General features: G+C 36.1%; 1 protein-coding gene across 1 annotated transcript; it reads right to left on the bottom strand.

The window, feature by feature from the left end:
- Positions 1 to 724: 724 nt before the first annotated feature.
- LOC146145228 (uncharacterized) lies at positions 725 to 10,806 on the bottom strand. Its single transcript, XM_083390512.1, has 10 exons — positions 10,708 to 10,806; positions 9,707 to 9,900; positions 8,127 to 8,248; positions 7,161 to 7,259; positions 6,399 to 6,511; positions 5,533 to 5,705; positions 4,102 to 4,223; positions 3,359 to 3,442; positions 3,168 to 3,268; positions 725 to 954 (listed from the first exon to the last, which is right to left on the bottom strand). Exons 1-10 carry the CDS (start codon positions 10,753 to 10,755, stop codon positions 763 to 765), a joined length of 1,248 nt encoding a protein of 415 aa, XP_083246638.1. The 5' UTR covers positions 10,756 to 10,806; the 3' UTR covers positions 725 to 762.
- Positions 10,807 to 21,319: the final 10,513 nt, after the last annotated feature.

Below are 21,319 nucleotides of genomic sequence, written 5' to 3'. Positions count from 1 at the left end.
ATTGCCAATTAAACATAACCAAAAACCTAAGGTTTTCAAATGTTACGTAAAACGTTTGATGGTCATATTCATCAAACATCTTTTAAATGTATAGGCTTGTAAATATTTTCCAGTGAAACAAATGAGTTGAATCGCTTTTCTTTGAAGGCATCTGGGAAAAATGGTTTAACTGTTGTTCAATGTTAAAGATCAACCATTGGTGTGAACTGCTAAGTGTAGGCTACACTCGCCTGGCAGTTAAATCAGTTGTAAGACGTACGAATCTGTGTGATAGAATGTTTTTTTATTAACTACACATTACCCTGGGAAAGCTAAAATAAAAAAAAAACTAATACTACCTTGGCGCTCCTAACAAGACAAACTGGTTGAAGAGCAATAGATGTAGGGAAACAAGTAATTTGAAATTGGGAAGGATATCTATATACTCTTTGGAGAATCGGACTGTCAGAAAACACAGGTAATAACTGAAGCATTGGCATCTGGAAAGCATTGACATAACTGTTTTTTTTTTTTTTTTCTATCAGAGTTTTCTTGTGACGTTTGTCGATCAAAGATCCTAACCCGCTTGTTTCAGAAAAAATTTACAAAATGCAATGTTGTATTTTAGTGAAAAGACAGTACTTATCATGAGGTAATCGATTAGCACGAGGTTATTGCAAATATAAAAATTAAACATAAAATTATCCATTTCTCAAGAAAATCAAACAGATTATTCAAATCGTGTATTTTAGTGTAGTTAGTTAAGTTGCAACCGTTTTTTTTTTAATTTTTGTTTTCCGACTCATGGTCGTGCGATACGTCGATCTTGTAAAATGAGGTAAAGGTCTTGACCCCGGGTGTCTTCGGGCTCTCATTGGCTGCCTTTGCGATAGCGTGACCATCATTGTCACTCAAGCCAAACACTTCGCTTCTAACGACGTACTTAAACCTCGGTGACAAGTTTGTAGTAAAACTCTGTGAATAAAGAAGAATGTACGTGGTTTGCTAAATTTGTATTGTATCGGCTTAAATCGGAACGTATAGGCTAAAGAGACGCGCTCTTATGCGGTAGCGTTTCGACGTCCTATACAAGACGCGTTCATCAGGATAATGGCATATCATGCAAGACAAATTTCTTATGATATGCCATTATCCTGATGAAGGCGTCTTGTATAGCAGTTGTGCGAGGAGTTCGTTACCGGTCCGAAGCAGGGTTGCCAGATTAAAATTTTGAATTAAACCCAAACTGTGCGTAAAATGCCAGACAAAAGTCAAAAACAATTTACTGTATTTTTATATTCCAAATACATTAACTTTCGTTTAAATATACTTCATGGTTGATTAGTATGATGAAAAATAACAATTAGTATCAAGCTCGCGTAAGGTTCAAAACAACCAGTGTGCTGTGGCCATATGAGTTACATAGCACGTCCACAACATCCAAAAATGCATATTTTTGGTTGCTAAATCTCCTCATGACGTACAATTCGAAAAATGGGCTAAAATATCATGTTTTTTTGATGTTCAAGTGAAATAGAATAAATTCATGCTAACAATGTTTATAAACAATGTCACATAATGAAATGATTTATTATTTTAAAATTTAAGCAGAAAGGGTTTCGAAAACCATGTATGTAGTTTAATTAGCTTTAGCAAACCTCAATAAAAATGATAGAAAAGAGCCAAAATGCTGAAGGAATTTTGTGACATCAGCCACGTTGAAAAAGCCAGATGATTTTAAATTTGGTGTAAAAAATCTGGCAAGCCTTGTACGAATGTCTAAGCTATACTTTTCAGGTGTCAGTCTGTGGTTCGTATACGTTTTTTGTATTGTCATTATTAGGGCGATTATTTTTTGACCTAAAAAATAGGAAATTTTGACCTGAAAAATTAAAATTTTGACAAATTTTGACCTGAAAATAATATATTTTTACAAAATTTTGACCTGTTGAGAAATACATTGTTTTAAATAACCTAGGCGTCGTTAATCGCGCGTTTTTTATACCATATATTGCTCTAATAAAGATATAATACGGTTAAAATGACTTTCAACATATATCCAAACTAATTTTTTTTAATAAAATGAACGATAAATTTGAAAATAACTGAACGACCAATTTCAAAAGCTGACCTAATTTTTTTTTTAATTTTGTAAGCGATTTATGTGCATTTTTATTTGATTTTGACTTGAAAAAATTTTGACAAATTTTGACCTAACGTGTAAATTTTGACAAAATTTTGACTTTTTTTGACAAGTCCAAAAATAATCGCCCTAGTCATTATATTTTAATAGTTAGTCTTTTCATCTACTATGGAAACAAAAAGTGTCGTGTGAGGCCTTTATAAAATTAGATCCGAAGTGTGTGACTTCTTTTAAAATTGAAATCAATGCTTTAATTATCCTTATTTTGACAAGCTGGTAAGAGTTGGGATAGGTGATAATGGTATACAAGTGTAACTTATTCAATAAAACATTTTAAGGCCTATAAGGTTTAATTGCTTGACGGGCCGAAAAAAACGAAAAAAAAAGTTCAATAATTCCTAGATACGACCATAATGTTGCGGCAAAACAAGCCTAAAGTTCGCATTGAAAAAAAAAGGCCAGTTCGTGACAAAATTTAAGATTTAAAACCGGTCCGCAGTGCAAAATAGGTTGCCGACCCTTGTTGTATAGGACGCCGAAACGTCGATTGCTTATAATAAAACTGCTGGATGAGCAACACTCGGTTATACATTATACCAATAGCTTATTTCATTAAAACATATGTTTGACCAGTTTATCTCGACACGACTGCACTTTTTCAGCAACTGTATTTGTGAAAGCAAAATATTACCGAGAACAATATATTTTTTTGGGTTATTCACACTTTGATTTGTTCAAAGGATTATGCTACTGTTTTTAGATATAATGACAAAAATATTTTATTTATTTTTGTAGTCTGTTTCTGTAGGAGAGCAAGCTACACATTCTCCTAGCTAGAGATTATTCAACGTATTCTTATGCTACTAAAAAGCTTGTAGTCTTGTCACGCCTTACATGTGGGCTATGATTTTTGGCATCTTACATTCCAAGCCAGATTATTTCGAGATACGTCGAAATACAACCTCCTCTATTTTATCCTACACCACTACTAAGTCAACACGCGCGTTTCTATATTAAAGTTAGTGCCTATACTAGGTTGCACTACCTTGTACAAATAACTGGCGGCCTCATCTTTCAACTTATCGTGAATGACATCACAACCGCTCCATTGTTTCCAGTCGCTCTCTTTAAGCTCTTCGTCGCCCACTAAGAGAATACAGAGCAAAAAAAAAATGGTGAGCATCTAATGGCGTATTTATTCAATATCAGGGTTTTAGGGTGAGAAGCCTACTCTACCTTGGATGGCGGTGATAAAGAATCGACGTTCTGGTGATTTCGTGATGTCAGGACCACTGTAAGCAGCCACTTCCTTGAAACCAGCTATAGTGTGCAAAGAAAAATAATGAATTTTAAACTCAAATAGGTTAAAATGATTTAAAAATGCCAACCGACTACAAAAGTGGCTTAATATAAGGAAAGCAGGCTGATGGATGGTTATTTATATTAATATAAGCTTACTTGTCGAAACACAATGCCAAAGTTAGTAATACGCTTCGTACACTAGTTACTGAATTTACAGGTGGTATCGTAACTTTTATCTCCAATTCAGGTATACAACATATTATTCGAAATACTGCATCTTTGTAGTTTTAGTTAAAATACCAAACGCACAAACAATCACCTGACGAATTTTGTTCGTAAAAAGTTTATCCAATACTCAGGTGTGCCATTATAATTTCAATTAACGATCATTACATACTTATAAAACACGACAAGGTACTAAAAAATAAATTAATCTAATTTGTTGAAGATTTGATGAATGCCAACCGATTTAAATTTTTTTTTTTCAAATGCATGTATTGTTGTTGCCATTATGATAAGGCACTTACATACAGAGATTTTTCTGACGGCTAGAGTCAAAATTTCAACAGGGCAGAGTATTATTCTACCATAAAACACCATTATAAAAACACGATTTTATACCATTTACATACAAACCAGTTAAAGGTCAACATTAAGCGTCGTGGTTAATTACTTGCCTGGATAACCTTTTGCTGTTCCAACCACTTTTTCAATGATGATTTTACGCCATTCCTCGTCTGGCTTGCCGAAACAACAAACGTCAGCCGAGTCGGTAAACGCAAAGTTGACGATTGGAAATCTGTTTTCGAAAATAATTTTGTAACAGAGACTTACAAAAATCGGGCATTCGGGAAACGAAACGGTCTAGGAGGCGTGCATATGAGCTGAAAAAACATCAGTTACGTGCGCAAAACAAAATTGACATATACATACAACGCGTTGGGATCGGAGGACTTGTGAAGGCGGGCGCCGAAGAAATGATCCTGTTTTTTGATGTACTCAGCACAGCTCTCCCAGCCCGCTCTAAAGCCTTCCATATTGCTCGGAGTTTCAAAGAAGTTAAAGAGGTAAAAGCGCTCTTCCTGTGGGTTGGCCGCCTAAATAAAACCGTCACCGTGAGAAATAGAATATTCCTTTCAGATTTAGACCCTTTTGTCCTGAGCCAGTTTGTATAACGTCGCCAACTTTAAGGGGCGCACCCATTTACCTTACTTCGTTGTGTACAGCTCTTTATTGCATTGGCCAATCGCATTCATCTCCTATGCCAAAAAGCGCAAAGGCCTATTTTTATTACGTTTAGAAAATCGAATTCTCTTTCAGAAAAAAAATCCCCCACATTTTTAAGTAATTTGTGTTGTTCCGTAATATTTATATATATATAACTCTTTTTTCCTTCATTCTGTCCGACGTACAGGCATTAAAGTTAAAACTGTCTTTAATATCTAAGATCCAAAACATGGATAGTATAGATTTGTGTTATACCATAATTAACATTTTAGTAATTACTCACCATTGTCGAATTGGATTGTTTCACTGAACAGGATTTCCGTACGTTATTCAGAATTTTATGTTATTGCTTATCTATAGTCGGTATGCTGCTGTAAAAAGAATTTCTAGAACGGTTATATTTTTTAGTTGCCATCATTGGTATAGGTAGTAATACGACACACAACGTAAAATTACTAAGAATAAAAAATTGTAACAAACAATAAATTTTTTTGTTAGTTGGTAGAAATGAAGTTATAGTATATACAAGGTGGATCTACAAGCTAAGGTAACGTTTTTTGTTTGGCTTTGTTGTTATTGGGTGACCACCATGTGATATACGATGTGCAAATACAAAAAGGTTAAAGCATCTGGCTGATCATGCCAGTTTCGAGTTGCGGTTTAAAACAACTGAATTTAAAGGTAAAAGTAAAAAAATAACAAGTGTATAGTTTTTGATGCAAGGGAGGTTACATCATTTTCACAGGATCAATTTTAAGTATCGCGGATTCGAAAAACGGTTGATATCCCAATTGCCATTGGAATGCTATACTTTAATTACGTTTTACAGCACTTGAACAATAAGGAAAAGTTTTTCATTCGAAATGGAAAAAGTCTTTCACTTGGCTTTCAGTGGAATTTCGACCTGGTACAATGCCGAAACTGTCTCCACGCCAGGAGTGGTTCCCGGGTGATTGTCCACCATATAGGCAATATTCTGACCGCTGACGTCATCGTCCACATCCGTGAATTCAGTGCGCGCGACGTAACGAAAGAGAGGCGCCATCATGATGCGCTGCATGTTTACACAAAGTAGTAGGCGTTTGTGGAAATATCACTTCACGATGGAGAACACTGAACTCAAGTGTAAATCGCCAACGTACCAACGTACTGTTTTTAAAGTTCATTGCAAGTTAACTTGACCGAGAGGGTCTATGTTCAGAGGTTATTTTCAGAGATCGACCGATATCACTTTTTTGGACCGATACCGATACACGATTTTTTTACAATTTTGTCAACCGATACCCGAAACCGTTACCTATTTTTTATATACCTGGGAAATGTTCAAAACTTGAATTAATTAAAAATAAAATCAAAATATAATTTTAGTTTAGATACCTTTCTTAATTATTAAACTATTATTTTGCAAATTAACTTGGCGTGATGCTAAAACCCAATTTTTTTAATTAAAAAATGGGTAAGTTGTTTGTTGTACAGGAAAAACTTTTCGTAATATCGGCAAAAGTATCGGCCTACATTTACCGATACCGATAAATCAGCAGAAGCCAAATATCAGTCGATATTATCGGTAAACACATATATCGGTCTATCTATAATTATTATGTCACAAACTAACATTAATACCGTTATTATAATTAGATTGGTTTAAATGGAAATAAGCTGTGGATATCGTAGGAAAACATAAGTTTAAGTATGATCATATTCTTACCACTGATATTTTTCCGAGGATATTGGCTCATTGACCTACCTTGTAGAGGTGAGTGTCGACAACGGACTTTGCTCCACTCGAATGAACCAGGTCGGCGCCAGTCCACTCCTGCCAGTTGCCTTCGATATCTTCGTCCTTGATTTCCGGCGGGGCTAAAACATCGCGTCAAGTCGTGGCAGTGTACATAAAGCTATTTGCCAGGCAGCCTTATCGCACATGAATCATTTTGAAGCAAGGCGTGACGAATTTCAGAAACGACCTGATTTTTATTTTATGTTCCATTTAAAACTCTTGACAATAATAGGAAATAGGACTAAAAAACTAAACATAGGCTATAAGCATTAAGGTTATTATGCTGGTTTATTTACAAATAGTAAAAGCTACATTCTTTTAATTAAAAAAATAAATATACAACATATGGTCTGACATAATAACTTATTGACGATTTAAACAATTTTTCGGTATCTTCTTTTAAACAACCTTATTTTTATGTTTATTTTTTTTGAAGTTACCTTTAAATTTCCCCTTAAAGTTGAACTTGCATTGTTTTATTATGAGTGCTGTTATTCATGTAGTCTCATAAATTATTAAGAAGTAAGAGCCGAAAGATTATCTCTCCGAATTTAAGCTCCTTGGTATTTCCATTTATTGTCATGTACCTTTCATTCGGGCTTTTTACACAAGTAAACCGTGCGATCGGGTGCATTTTAAACTCTTATATCAAAAGGGAACACAAATAATTTCGCTTGAAAGTCAAATGACCGGCCTATATTTTGGTAAAATAGGAAAGTTCAAAACTACCTTTCAGTCCAGTTATGAGGAACCTGTGGGTCGTTTTTCGTTCTTTGTCTTCCGCGATTAAATCTCCTCCCTTGTAACTTGCGATCTCTCTGAATGCGGCTGTAAATTTGTAGTTATTTTGTTTTGTTTGAAGGACCCCCTCTCCTTCGGACGTATCACGTCACGATACGAGGTCCAAAAAGTACTATGAATTTTTTAAAAATGTCCACCGGCTACATAACAATAAACAATAAAAGTATCATATTCTACCTTTAATATGGATAAGTGTACTTAAATTTACCGAGCTCTTTATGGGAACAGCATTGTAATTTGTGGCTTTGGTAGTTTTGAATGATACTTTGGTATCTCCTCGGTTGTTTTAAGACTGTACGAAATTAACCACAAATGCAATTTTTCATTTTGTCTTTCGTGAGTTGGTTTTGTATGTATTTTGTTATTTTTACTACAATTTAAATTTTTTAAATATTTTTCACTATTTATTGATATAGAAAAGCAAATGATGCAATTTACTTGGGGAAAAGCATATTTTATATTGTAAATTATAACACCTGGCGTTCGAAGCAGTTGCGCTTCTCGAGCGTATTAAACTTTAATTACTGAACTCTGAACATTTGTTGTTTTCCGGCCGGTTATAAAATTTCAGAACTAATTTCAAATTTTCAGCCGTGCAAAAAAGCTTATTTGCCGAACCCTGCTCTATTTATTTGTTTGTGTAAAGAACGATAAGGTTTTATTTAGTTCCATTCGTAGGGATTTTTATATCGTACTCGCAATTATTGTTTATAAAAGTTGCTCCCAAATATTGTAATTAAAATATTTTTTATTAATACCAACTCAAACATCGTCATCTGCGTTTCACAGTGAGATTAATTCGTTATGTTACAGATACACCTGTAAATAATTTGTTTGCATGAAACAGTTTCGGTTAAAATTAGTTAGGTTGAAGCAGGTCAACAAATGGTCTACCTGGATTTGCCTTAAAGCCATGTTTCATAACTTCGCCTATGTAGTTGGTCCAAAACTCGTCTGGCTTGCCGAAGAAACAGATGTCCAGTGACTCCGTTAGTGCAAAGTTGACCCACGGGTATCTGTTGTGAATAATAAAAGGGCAATGACAAAAATTATCGCGTTAGTTTTTAAACAGTCTTACATAGCCGGGAATTAAAAAACTTGGATTTAGGGGATTAAACTAGTTTTTTTTGTTTTTTCGCGGTTCGCGCGAACTGCGGTCTGTGTTTATTGTGTTCTGTCCATTTGAACTCAATCCGTTCACATTAAAGGCGCTCTATATAATAATGCATTTATTGTTTGGATATTGCAGCATGTAATATATTGGGTCGCGTTACTAACAAATTGTAATTTCAATTTCTATTAATTTAAGACATCAATGCCTGTGTTTTTAACAATATGAGAATATTGGTATTTTCATTTTGAATTAAACGACATTTTAGTTTGAAGTGAAAGTTTTACCAATTTATATCCAATTAACGCGCTTTGCGCGACTAGACTTTATTTCGGTTGCATATTTTCGCACGAGGGAACAATACTTTTTAATATTTATTGTCTCTAACAAATATTTGGCTGTGAGAAAAAAATATAATAAAAACTGTCTATGCGGCCGCCAAAAGCTAAAAAGTTGTAGCCTTGTGCCCCCCTGGTCTGTGTTGGCTGTTAGTGATATTATAGAGTTTTCATAACAATATAATATTTACAATGAAAATGAGGGCTTTTGAATATACAAATTTACACTATTCAAGCCTTTGGTAATAAAAGACTCGCAGTTCATTAAATTAAAGCGAAACCCGTTTTGCTTGTCGGTTTGATTTTCTGGTAATACAACTAACAAATTTTAATACGTTGAGTTAATCTTCGACAAAAACGATATTTTTTCACATAAAATTGATAACAAAATTGAATCGTGCACTGCAAAAACAGGTATTAAACTCTATTCAACTTATGCGTTCACAAAATGCTGAACAAACACTTAACGGCAAAAGTCTTTAAAATACCATAGCGTGGCCAATCCCTATAGAAAGACTAGAAAACTGTTTGTAAAAGAAAAAGGCGGCCTTAAGGCCACTCAACACCATTTCTTATTCTGTTTGCTATTCGATAATGGGGTTCGTTTCAAGAATCAATATCAAACGCATTTTGCTTAAAAAAGCCTAAACCAACAATTTTGCTAAACAGCTCTTAGGTAATATTTTGAGTGCGGGTTTGACTTTTTTAAGTAGTGTTAAAAGATGACTCTTTACTGTGTTTTACAGCCTACGGAGAAATAATTCCGTTTTTTCGAAACATCTCATCGCATTCATAAACGCGACATTTTTTTAATAAAAGTTTGTGTAAATTGTGTAAACGAATTAAAAAGCATCTCTACGATCTCGCACAAAATTGACATATAAAGAGCATTATTTACGAACATGACCAGATCAAAAGAATTACGCGGTGCAATTGCCAATAGGCCCAACATGCAAGAATTAGCCTCTCTTTCTAAAGTCTAAAATGGTCACGTAGTTGTAGGTAGAAAAATAGCTTATACTTACTTGGCATTAGGGTCCAGTGATCGGTGCAGATACGTGGCCACGAAGTTCTCTCTTTCCACCACATAATTGGAGCCCTCAATCCACACGGATTTGAAAACGTCTTCATCACTCGGCTTCTCGAAGTAGTTAAAAAGGTAGAAGCGATTGGCTATCGGCGTCGTTACGCTAGACTTGGCTCGAAGCGAGAAGCGTGACTGCGTTGAAAGGCGAAAGGCGTAATTTCAGCGCGTCTTTCATATTTGCTGGAGCAGTTGCTGCTCCCGCGGGCTATAGTGCAAACACATTACCATGCTGATAAAGCCCTTTCTGAAAGGCTTTTTTTGAAAATAACAGTCCTTTTGGGCGAACGATATTTGAAAATCATTTTTGATGTTGTTGTTTATCAATTCATAAGAAGAAAATAAATTGGCTAATCCGCTTGACTATGGTAACTTTGGGTTACGTAGGCTGCGGTAATGTTAATTTGGCAAAGCTAATGTTGCAAAAAAGCTTTCGCTCATATTGACACCGCAACTACAAAAGTTTCAACCATATTTGACGCAAGTAACCCAACCTCCTCCCTAAACAATATTGCACTAATGACTAAACTAACCTTTTAAACTGACGGGCCAAATATTAGTATCTGGATTAGCCAACGGGCAAACAGATGAATTGTGCACGCGAATTAAGACAGCTCGACAAAACGCTTTTTCCATTGACCAAATTAACTAGAACTAATGTGGTGACAAAATTACGACAACTCTACTTTCCAGCCTATAATTTGGTATGCGCAGCCTATAATTAGGAATAAAAAACTACGTAGGGTTAAATAAATGCATATTTACAGTCATGATAGTTGCTAGTTACTAGAATGTTTAAAGTGAGGGAAACATATCAAACGAAACTAGTGCAATCATTCTTGGTAGATTTGCAAACAGCTAGACAAACTAGTCAAACACCTCCGACTCGTATAATAGGCCTACCACGCCACAACACTCCAAGTCGTCATATCCATTACTTACCGATGTTTTTACTGAACCAAGGACACCACGAAAAACCCTGCTAAACATCTTAAACACCGTTTTTCCTGAACTATGACTGTGAAATGATTTAACACTAAAACGAAACAATTCAATTAAACTGCAGCAGGCAGCAACGCGTTTTTCGCAACTGATGAACTAAAGCGTGACGATTGTGCGGTAAAGCGTAATCATTTCATATCTAAAGCGAATTGAACAACCTACAAAGGTCGCGTAGATTTTGCACCTGATTCGCAATTATTTAAGGTTGCTCCCAAATCTTGCCAGAAGGCATTCAGGATGAATTTGTGGAACTTTTGAATGATCCAACAGCTGTTAGAAGTTTCCATCCGGCAAAGATTTTGGTATTGTAGGGTAAAATCATATCCTACAATGTCAAAAAATGTGTGACGAATCGTTTTCCCTTTTCATCCTACTGCTAGTGTTACCAAGATTTTTCAAGCATGTGCATTATAAATAAATTCTTATTTTTTTCAAAAGGTTGAAAAAATAGGGGGACAGCATTGACTTCTCAAAATTTCCAAAGGGGCGTGGAATATCTTTACAACACCACCAAAGCGCATTTTGGATTTTGCCTTAAAATTATTTTGAATGTTTTTACCTAACGGCTAACGCGTAAATTGCAACTAATTTTTGACACCTTTGCAAATTTAAAACTGATCGCCTTATAAAAATATGTGTTTTAGAAACAGTAATGTTTTCCCAACTTATTTATACATATTTGACATGACATGTATGAAATGTATATTACTTAGTGTCACCATTAGATGATGAGCAAGACCTGTTGTTATCATTTTATCAACGAATCAACCTGTTAGCTTAATAATCAATATTCGAATATAAGTATTTTTTTATAACGAGCCACACTTGAGTATGATACGAATCAAATTATAACAACATTAAGCGGTGACCACGTTTCTTATTGGCAAACTTGCTTGTTTTAATTTAAAAAAATTATTATGTTTTCTAAAATCTATAGCACTTAAGCAGACATTTTACGTCATGGCATTTTCTGGTCAAATAATCCTTACAGTATACATACATAAAAAAATTAAAATATTCTGTTTGTTATTAAGCCGTTAGTAATGTGCCGTAAAATGTAAAAAGGCTTTGTGTAGCGTTTGGTTGAACTTCGGGGAAATTTAAAACGAGCGTTGCAAGAATGTTGCTTTCGTTTAGAAAAAACAAAACAAATAACGCCATGTGCTCCAAGCAGTAATCAAAGTTGCCGCAACATCTATTTGCAATTGTTTATTTGGCTTTTTACAATACTTAAGCATATTTACTAATAATTCTTCATTGCAACTGGTATATACTGGAAAATATGTAATAGATTACATTGTACTTTAACATAAATATTCTAAATCATAATTTATTGCATTTAACAGATGTAGGCTTGGCTTTCCGGATATTGTTTTATTTACACAATATTTATGTACACAAGAAAACGAGATTTATCGAAAAGCATTAACATCACACAATTCAACGGAAACCATACACACACGCGCAAAACTTTGAACTTATCAAGATCGGTTGTTCGAACTGGACGGTTCGTCGTTTTTCGATTATTTTGGTAGAAATTTGTCCGATGTGGTTCCATCTGGAAGAACGCAAACGCGACAGACCTTGCACGACTTTTGGCACATTTGCCGCACGTCGAGGTACGTGTTACTGCTGCTCAGCTTGCACAAACCGACCCTGTTCCAGGCATCGCACCTTTGGTTATTGAAATCGTGACATTCTGAAAAAAAAATAATAGTTCACTTGCTACAAGAAGAGCAAACGTCTGGACGAGCAATTTTTTAAAATATTTACCCACAGAAATTAAAAATTCGGCCTCAACTAAAAACGACAGAACACCCTTAATAGGCTACTTATACCACCCAAAACGAACCGAAATGATTTTAAATTATTGTTAACACAATCCTTCAAACGATTTACTTCGGTCAGAGCAAACGCTTTTAAATAAAGTGAATCCTACAATGTGCTACGCTCACTTTGGGCCTTGTCCCATGCAAAGTTCAAATATAGGCCTAAATAAGTATTAGGTAACAACAAAGCGGCAACCTACTTGGATTGCACTCAATCTTGCCATCAGGACGAAACTTCTTGGTTGCGCTCTGTGATTGGGTGGCGGTAGCGCCTCCACCACCAGTGGAACCACCAGAGGCACCGGAGCCGCCGGTGCCACTGGGGCCACCAGGACCACTAGGGCTACTAGGGCCACCAGCACCGGAGGCACCCCCTGGGCCACCAGGTCCAGCGGCTCCCCCCGATGAGCCTCCAGTGGTTGCAGTATTCGTGCATACAGGACATGCGTCACAAGTTTTTCTACATCTCATCATGATTAGGGGTTTGGAACAGTGGCCTTGCTGCGCCAAATCGAAGCAGTAGCCGGTACTATCTCTGCACGCTAAAAATAAATATCGTCATTAATTAATTGGATAATGAAGTAAGGCGCGTCAAGTTATTTTCCAAGTATACGCGGAGACAAATTGTCAAACTTTCGCAGCGAATTCGAATATAACAATGTGTTCACCTAATCTGCTAAACAGAAAAGGGTCGGACTAATATATCGACAGAAGTGTTTAATGAAACTTACGCGGACAATAGCGGCCAGCGGCTCCTCCAGTCACCACAGAACTTCGCCGGCCGCCGCTGATCTTTTTATCTGCTTCAGAAGGGGGTCCACCGGCGCCTGAAGAGGGTCCACCGGGGCCTTGGGGAGGTCCACCCGCACCTGAAGACGGTCCACCAGCGCCCGAGGGAGGTCCCCCGGCACCAGCACCACCACCACCATTCAATTGGTCACATGGAGTGCATATCTGACAGGTTTTGGCGCATTGTAACTTGAACATGCCGATGTTGCACAATTTTGGTGAGCAAGTCATACTTTGGTCGCGACAGCGGCCACACATGCTCCGTTTCAAGTTTCTCATCAAGGTGTTCTTAATTATTTCTTTCATGTTGATGCCGCCAAGACCGCCCAGCCCACCAAGGCCGCCGAGAGCGCTAAGTATGGCGTCTGAAGGACAGAGAAGCGCAAAAAGCGCCACGGTAACTAAAACGGCTTGCATTTTTATAACTTGCACATTCGACTGGAAAAATTGATGAATTTACGGCGCCCTGGCTGCCTATATAGCCGCCTGGAACGGGGCGTGACTCACAACAACTGGACTTTTGAGTCAAATCGAGCTCTGTCGGGATTATAAATACGAATATTCGACAAAAAGCAGACGCGAATAAATTGATTAAAAGTTTATCCTGCGTCGCTGCACGCACGGTTGGTTCAACTTTCGGCACCGAAGCGCGCAGACCGGTGACGCCATAAAGGCCGTGTGACAGGTCACAAATAAACAATCGTCCGGACATAAAATATCCAAACACTATGGTAACTAAATGCACGATTCTATAACTGCCAATAAAACTGAACTAATTTTGTTCGTTCTATTATTAATTTGAAAACATTTGGAACAAATTTTGTGGTGTGTTCCTTGTCACGGTGTATTTTGGAACCTTGTTAAAACTCGTTTTGAAACTTTTCAATGAAAGTAGACAAACAACATAAGGGTTTATTTCCAGATGCGCGTGGTAAGTGCTTTGTAAATATATATATATCCCAGGCTATAAACTTCGGCAACGAAAATTTTTAATTTGTAGCAAACATGTGTAGCCCGCAAATATACTACACACAATAAGATATGATTTATTCGGTTAAGCTGCAGTAAAACCGTATTTTTTAAAGCAGTTGTGTTTCTGAAAGCCTATCTTTTTAAGCTTGTAAATTTTTCATCAATATTATTTACTCATTACCCAAGAAACAACTAAGCACTCAAAGATTGAAAAAAATGTGCTTTCATTCAATCAAATTTTAAACATCTAAAATTTACAAACTAATTAATTTGCTAAATAAAATATATGGTCTCAAATCCAATTTATAGAGATACGATTGGAACAAATATCCGCCTTCAAACTGTTAATAAATTACCATATTGAATTTAAATAAGTAAACTTTATTGTTTTAAAGTAGGGGTGAGGAACCCATGACTCGCGGGTCATATATGGCTTCTTTGTGGCACTATATGGCTCTTTGGATAAAATAATGTTGCTTGCAGAAAAATCTAAGCTATCACCTTTCAGCATGATCTTAATCAGTGGTTCTCAACCGCCGGTCCGCGGAACGGTACCGGTCCGCATCAACTTTCCTGCCGGTCCGCCAAATATATTACAATTTTACATCTTAGTTGCAAAATGCCAGATGTTAAAAGCTTGTCCATCAAATGTAGGACTTCGCCAGTTTTGTAATTTGCTGCATTGAGCCGCAACATAGAGTTAATGGTCTACTTTAGACTTTATTCGTCACGATGGTGCAAGTGTTGTAGTAGGCTACAACTCGTTCAAGTCTTACGCTTTAAAACCAGTTGTATGTGAAAAACTTCAATGAACCACGTAAAACACGTGTGATATCAAAAAGACAGCAGCAAATTGCTTATAAAATTGACGTTTCAATTATTTGCTTCAAGTTGCATGTACTTTTGTCGTAATTACATTTTGGATTGATTTTGATTTTTGAAGGTCCACCGGTCCGCAAAACTTGTTGTGAAATTTTACCGGACCTTAAGCTAAAAAGGTTGAGAACCACTGATCTAAATAATACTGCACTCGTCCACGGCCGCTTTCTTAACTTATTTCCTTTTTTGTTACACATAGACATAGCCTAGTAACTTTTTGGCGCTTCGCGCAAATCCTGTTTGTTGTTCTACAGTTCTAGACTGGACTACTATTTAAACTTTAGGAATCTTTAGTATCCAAAATGTTGTATTCTTTCAACTGAACTCCGTAATCAAAGTCGTGCAACCTTAGCTAATTTCTTTTTTGTGCATATAGCATGTTCTGTCCTTTAAATGAGAGCAAAATAAACGGCCCGGTTGAATTTACTATTTTGTGTCATCCTATAACTAGATTTGAAAAAAGCAAAACATGGCTCTCATGGAAATACTATCAAGAATATTTGACTTGTATGGCTCCTTTAGCTAAAAAGGTTCCCGACCCCTGTTTTAAATGGTCGATAAGACAAAGCATCATGTTATTATAAAATTAAATAACCCTAAGATAGTTAGTTAATACGTTAATAATACGTAGAACTTGCATAAACGTTTAAAAATGTTTTTCTTTGAAACATTTATACCTTTTTTGTGGCTAACTATAATATTTTGGGGGCTTCAAGATATTTATTTGCAATGGATAACAGTCACAAATGACACTAGATTACACTTAAATCTCCAAAAATATGCCATGTTTTTATTCGACACCTGTCAGTATTACTGGTAAGTTAGTTTACGCGTTAAAGGTTGTTAAACAAAACAGTTGAAAGTTTTTGATTCATCACGGGTAAACACCGTTGTGACATGAGTGTCTAATAGGGGGGAGGGAAAACCTGCTACCCTAAAAAGACAAAAATTGTCTAAAGTCGTTTTTGTAACTCGTTTTGCATGTCGAACAACTAATCAAATCTAAGAGAATTTAGTAAAAAAATCCTACATTTGCGCTTCTGGCGTTATCAACACAGGCAGACCAATCGGGATTTTTATATACACAAACTTGTCTTTCATACTACCAATAAACTTTTTTATATTGGCCAACTAAGTTTAGTACTTTTCTTTGTTAAAAAATAAAGAAATTGTAAATAACATATTACGGCTATTTTTCGACCAAAATGATTAATATATATTTACCCGAACAAAGGGTTAACCCTCATAGGTTGGTTGGTAATATCTGTGCTTTTTTGATGCAGGTTTTTGCCAATAGTTACAACTGATACAATTCGGGTGACTTGACTCTGTTAAGGGATGTGTGCACACAACGTTACTTATTTTTTTGTAAAGACCTCATTTTGTATTTTATAAAACTACTTTTATCCGTGGTATGTGTACAACGTGTGTGAAGATAAATCGATGTTAGGGTTTATTAACGACCTTTTGTTGTGTATTTCCTAAATCACCAATTCAACGCTGAATTTTGTTTAAAAAAAAGTTAGTTTAGTGCTGTCAGCGGAGCCTCGCTGCAAATAGAATCTATTTTTTTCTGCGTTTAACCATAATTCTCGCAAGGAAATCGTGCTGTGAACGTGCCAAACTTTGTGTTAAATTTAACTTTTTACTGTGTTAAACTCTCTGTTGACCGGACTGACGCTTTACATTGTAAGAAGTCTATTTAACGTGAACAATCGCACGCCGCCACCAAATGAAAACAAAATAAAAATGTTCTACGTGGTTTCTTCCAGTAGGCCTAGAGCAATAACTATTTTTTATCACGTCAAACCTAAAATTTTTGTACGTGTTTGCTCAATAATTTTCTAAAATTACAAACGTCTTGTTTTTCTTTGGTAATTATATTGTGGTTTGTCGTTTTGATATACCAAAAATATAAACCATAGCATTTTAAAGGATTTTACGGGCTAATTTATTTATTTTTAACAACTGTGCTATTCTTGAACGAACTTGCATGAAATTATGCGACTAAGGTCAAAATTGCGCAAAGCGCAAACATATTGCGTTTATTGAAAACAAACTCGCGGCATATTGTCTACAAAACAATACATATAACTTGACAATCACAATTAAACACAGCAGGGGTACAATTTTATCTTCAAAATACCAGTTTTCTAATTGATGGATAGATTACATCCAAATCTTACTTTGTTGCACTTTTCTTGCCTAATTGTAATACAAAGAAGCAATTATCCAAAATATAACTTCTTTAATTACATACAAACCGGATCAAAAAGCTTGTTAAGGGTCTTTAGAATAACGTGATTATTAACATTAATTGATGGGTAAAGCACAAATATAACTTATCAATTGCTTCACCGTGTCAGAAAAGGCGATTTCAGACAATAGGTTGTATCAAAATAAGAAGTTTGCATATTTGATTTGTTTAGAATTCCGATATCGGCAAGATGAATGGTTAATCTACCATAGGTTAACAATGAAGATTACGTACCAACTGCATAGCATATATGAGTTATACTAGGGCTACCATATTTTCAGCACCCAAAAAGAGGACATTTTTTTGCCTGCAAGTAAAACAAAAGTAGAATTGTTACGTTTGAGTTTAAATTTTATGCTATTCTTCAGGATATTGTGTTGTTTTGGGCTCTCGGATTAGTTTTCGATAGGAAATTTGGTATTGCTGGCCGACTCGAGCGCAAATATTGATCTATATGGTTTTGCTGTTGGCGGCTACCACAAGAGCTATAAGTGAAGTAAATAATCACACACCTTTGCTTTATTAATGGGCCGTTTTTACGGTTCGATTGCCATTTTTAGGCGCAATATTTGCAATAACAATCAAGAAGGTAGAGCTGGTAGGCAGAGGCGCCCGCAGAAAAATTTCCATGGGGGACCATTAGGTGCGTATCCCGAAAAACAAACAGGGGGTCCTGAGTTTTCAATGTGGGAATTCCCCTTATTTCCTTCTAACGTTTATAAATAATGACGTCATAAAATAAATCATAAAATGGTGATTGCAAGACGTCTGTCGCAAAATTTTAGATTAGATATGGTCAATGACAGATGGCAAAGTAACGCACTGTCTGGAAATATAAAGTGGTTTTACAGGTATAACGCAATTTGTGACAGTTAACGTCCAGCAAAAGCGAACCTTTAGACGCAAAACGAACACGTGCGTCGTCGACACTCCTGCCAGGTGCCAGCTGCGAAACCGCTTAGTGTACAATTGTCAACATCAGGCGAAAAACTAATACAAGACCGTAAAAGATGTGTGATTGATTGTGGTAGAATCATAATTCCACTATTAGCAGCGCAGTTTCCCAAGTTTCATGAACGGGAATGCTGGTAAGGCAATTTGTTGCCAAATACCAGCCAATGCTGGTAGGGCAATTTGTTGGAAAACCTTTTTACAACCAGCAATTCAGCATGTTTCATGGCTACAGTGATATTTTGGAAATAATTACAACGTCCCGCCTAAAGGTATTGTTGAAAGTATAAGCAACTAACTCAAAATGCGAAAAAAGAGGACATTTGGGCATTTTTGAGCGTCGTCGGAAGACCATTCACTTTTTTGTGAGAAAAGAGGACAAATACTACTAAAAGAGGACATATGGTAGGCCTAAGTTATACATTTGATTTTACTGGCATGAAGAACAGTATGCATAATTTTAAAGCATTTACTAAAAAATATATTCCACAATTAAAGAATGTTTAAAAACCACAAACACTTTTTTCACAAAAAAAAAATCTCTCTTACTGGGCAGAGATAGGATTCATTTGCTTAAAGTATGACGTCTAAAGTGTTAACGTTAGTTAACATCCGTTCTAAAGAGCTTAAATCTGCCGCCGTCAAAAATTCATTAAGGGACGGCATGAAACGTGGTGTACCAAACCGTGAACAAGTTTAACCACAAAACCAATTAGGTTTTGATTGCTTTCACACCAACTTTGTTTCCAAATGCCCTCCCACCATCTTTCAACTTTTTATTTTTTTTTTAAACTTCGGTTCAATATCATAAACTCCGAAGGCTCCTAGCCCCGATCAGTCAACCAATATGTCAATATTTTAGTTTTTTACACCATAGATTGAATAGTAGAATATGTTGTTTGTTACCAATTTCATGGGGCTCTTACGTTCAGGTTGTATTTAAGTTGAATACTTAGTAAAAAATTACGCGATATGCGCTAAACTAGTTTAACTTTCCAGTTTGCCTTAGCAAGTTTTGAGAAATCCTGATATAATGAAAACGTTTTAAACTTGTTGCATCTTTCCGAAAGAGGTTATTTTATAGCGGAGGTAACGTTTTTATCCTTAAACTAAATCAAGGGATCCACACACTGCTTCTCACATCATATTTTCCTTTTTTGCAGCCTACACAATATTGTTAGTGTGCAACATTTATAAAAAAATCTAGCTGAGCAAAGGTAGCCTACTTGAGTAAGTAAAAAAACACAGGGATAATTTATTTATTTATGCCCATATGTATATGTCATATGTCGAACGTGTGGCTCGTTGCACTGTGTTTTTGACAGCAAGCTATAATTATAATCGGCCAATATGGGTTGTATAAATAAAAATAATATCTTTCAACATGATCGGCTGGAGCTCAAAAACGGTTAGTGAACTAAACGTGGCCTGAAAAAGACATCTTTTGCGGCCAGCTATCTTTAAAAAAGTACACATGTAATTTGGCAACGGGCGGGCTAAATATATCGTTGTTTTGTTACGCAACAGTATCTTGTTACGTAACAACGGGATCGTGAAGGGTGTATACCAGAGTTGACAGCGAAATTTATAAAAAAACTAAATTTTAATTCAAAATTTTGCAAATAACCTAGAATACAAGTTCTTACGTAACAGTTAAACATTGCGTTAATTTTTTTAATTGTAGTAATTTTCCTTTTATGATTGTTTGTCTGAAAATTCAATTGTTGCGTCATAAGTACAGGCTATGAGACTTTAGTGTGGCTATTAGCTGCAAAGCTGCCACTAATAGGTGAAATCCCTAGGGCAGGGGATTTTCGCCTAAAGTAGGTAGTAGGGAATGCCTACGGGAAAATTTGCACTTTGTAGGGCAAAGTAGGGGATTTTCATAAAAAAGAAAATTATGGGGCTCAAACACGTGTTATTAACCAAAATACCATGATTTGAAATTCATTAGGCCTATGTGACACTCACTAATAACTTTTGAAAGATTTTATTACATACAGCAAATTAATGTGAAACAATTCATCTATCCGCCACTACACAGGATTTTGGTCTACAGTCTAAACCAGGGGTCGGCAACCTACGGCCCGCGGGCCGGATCCGGTTTGGTTTTAAAGAATGAGATAGTGAAATAAGCTGTTGTTGTTACTATCATTCCCTTGTATGACACAGTGTTAACGTATATGCTCGCTAATCAGTTTACTTGCCGAAAAATATTTCTTTTTTGTAACAGAGCCGACTTAAAACTATGACTTTTGTGATAGAACCGGCTGACACAAAATTTGCATCCCGCCACTGATGGTAGGCTATTGTTGGACTTGCAGTCTGTACAGCGTATACGGCTAGTTGAAAAGGGACTCTTGACCATTTTTGTTAGATAATAAAATTCAGTATCTCGTAAATTTGATAGTAAGAAAACAAAAGTCAGCTAGGAATCTAATTGATTTCATGTATATCCCGCATGATCTATTGATCTATTCGAATCCTCTTATTTCCAGGATGTTGTTCACAAACTTACCGCTAATAAATGGTTCGCGGATCCTTTATCGTTGGCACGGTTGCCTCTAATATTGAAGACTTGAAAAAACGAACAAGAAATCTCCTGCCAAGAAACCTTTTAGCAAGCAATGGTATTTATAGGAACAAGAAATGAGGCAGTATCCTTCACTAAGGAAAAGGCAACCATTTAATTGCGGCTTCATAGATTCGGGAGTCTACTGCTATTCCGACAGCAAACGAGATTGTTTTACTGTGGAGGTACTATACATCCTGGAAACCGGTCCATTTGCCTCGATCGGGAAGCCACGTGCAGCTATTGTTGTCGCAAAGATCACTGTGCTAAAAGTACTTGTTACAATTATGATAGACGGAATTC

The sequence above is a fragment of the Ascidiella aspersa genome, chromosome 5, assembly GCF_963924565.1.
Source record: "Ascidiella aspersa chromosome 5, kaAscAspe10.2, whole genome shotgun sequence".
In the NCBI taxonomy this organism is placed as follows: domain Eukaryota; kingdom Metazoa; phylum Chordata; class Ascidiacea; order Phlebobranchia; family Ascidiidae; genus Ascidiella; species Ascidiella aspersa.
Note: the sequence above shows the minus strand (reverse complement) of the source record. Positions and strands in the feature narration are given on the sequence as shown.

Coding starts and splice junctions, on each gene's coding strand:
- LOC146145228 (XM_083390512.1), bottom strand. CDS start 10,755: ATGTTTAGCAGGGTTTTTCGTGGTGTCCTTGGTTCAGTAAAAACATCG. Junction 8,249..9,706: donor TCACTGGACCCTAATGCCAA/GTAAGTATAAGC, acceptor TATTCACAACAG/ATACCCGTGGGTCAACTTTG. Junction 5,706..6,398: donor TCGACACTCACCTCTACAAG/GTAGGTCAATGA, acceptor GTAAACATGCAG/CGCATCATGATGGCGCCTCT.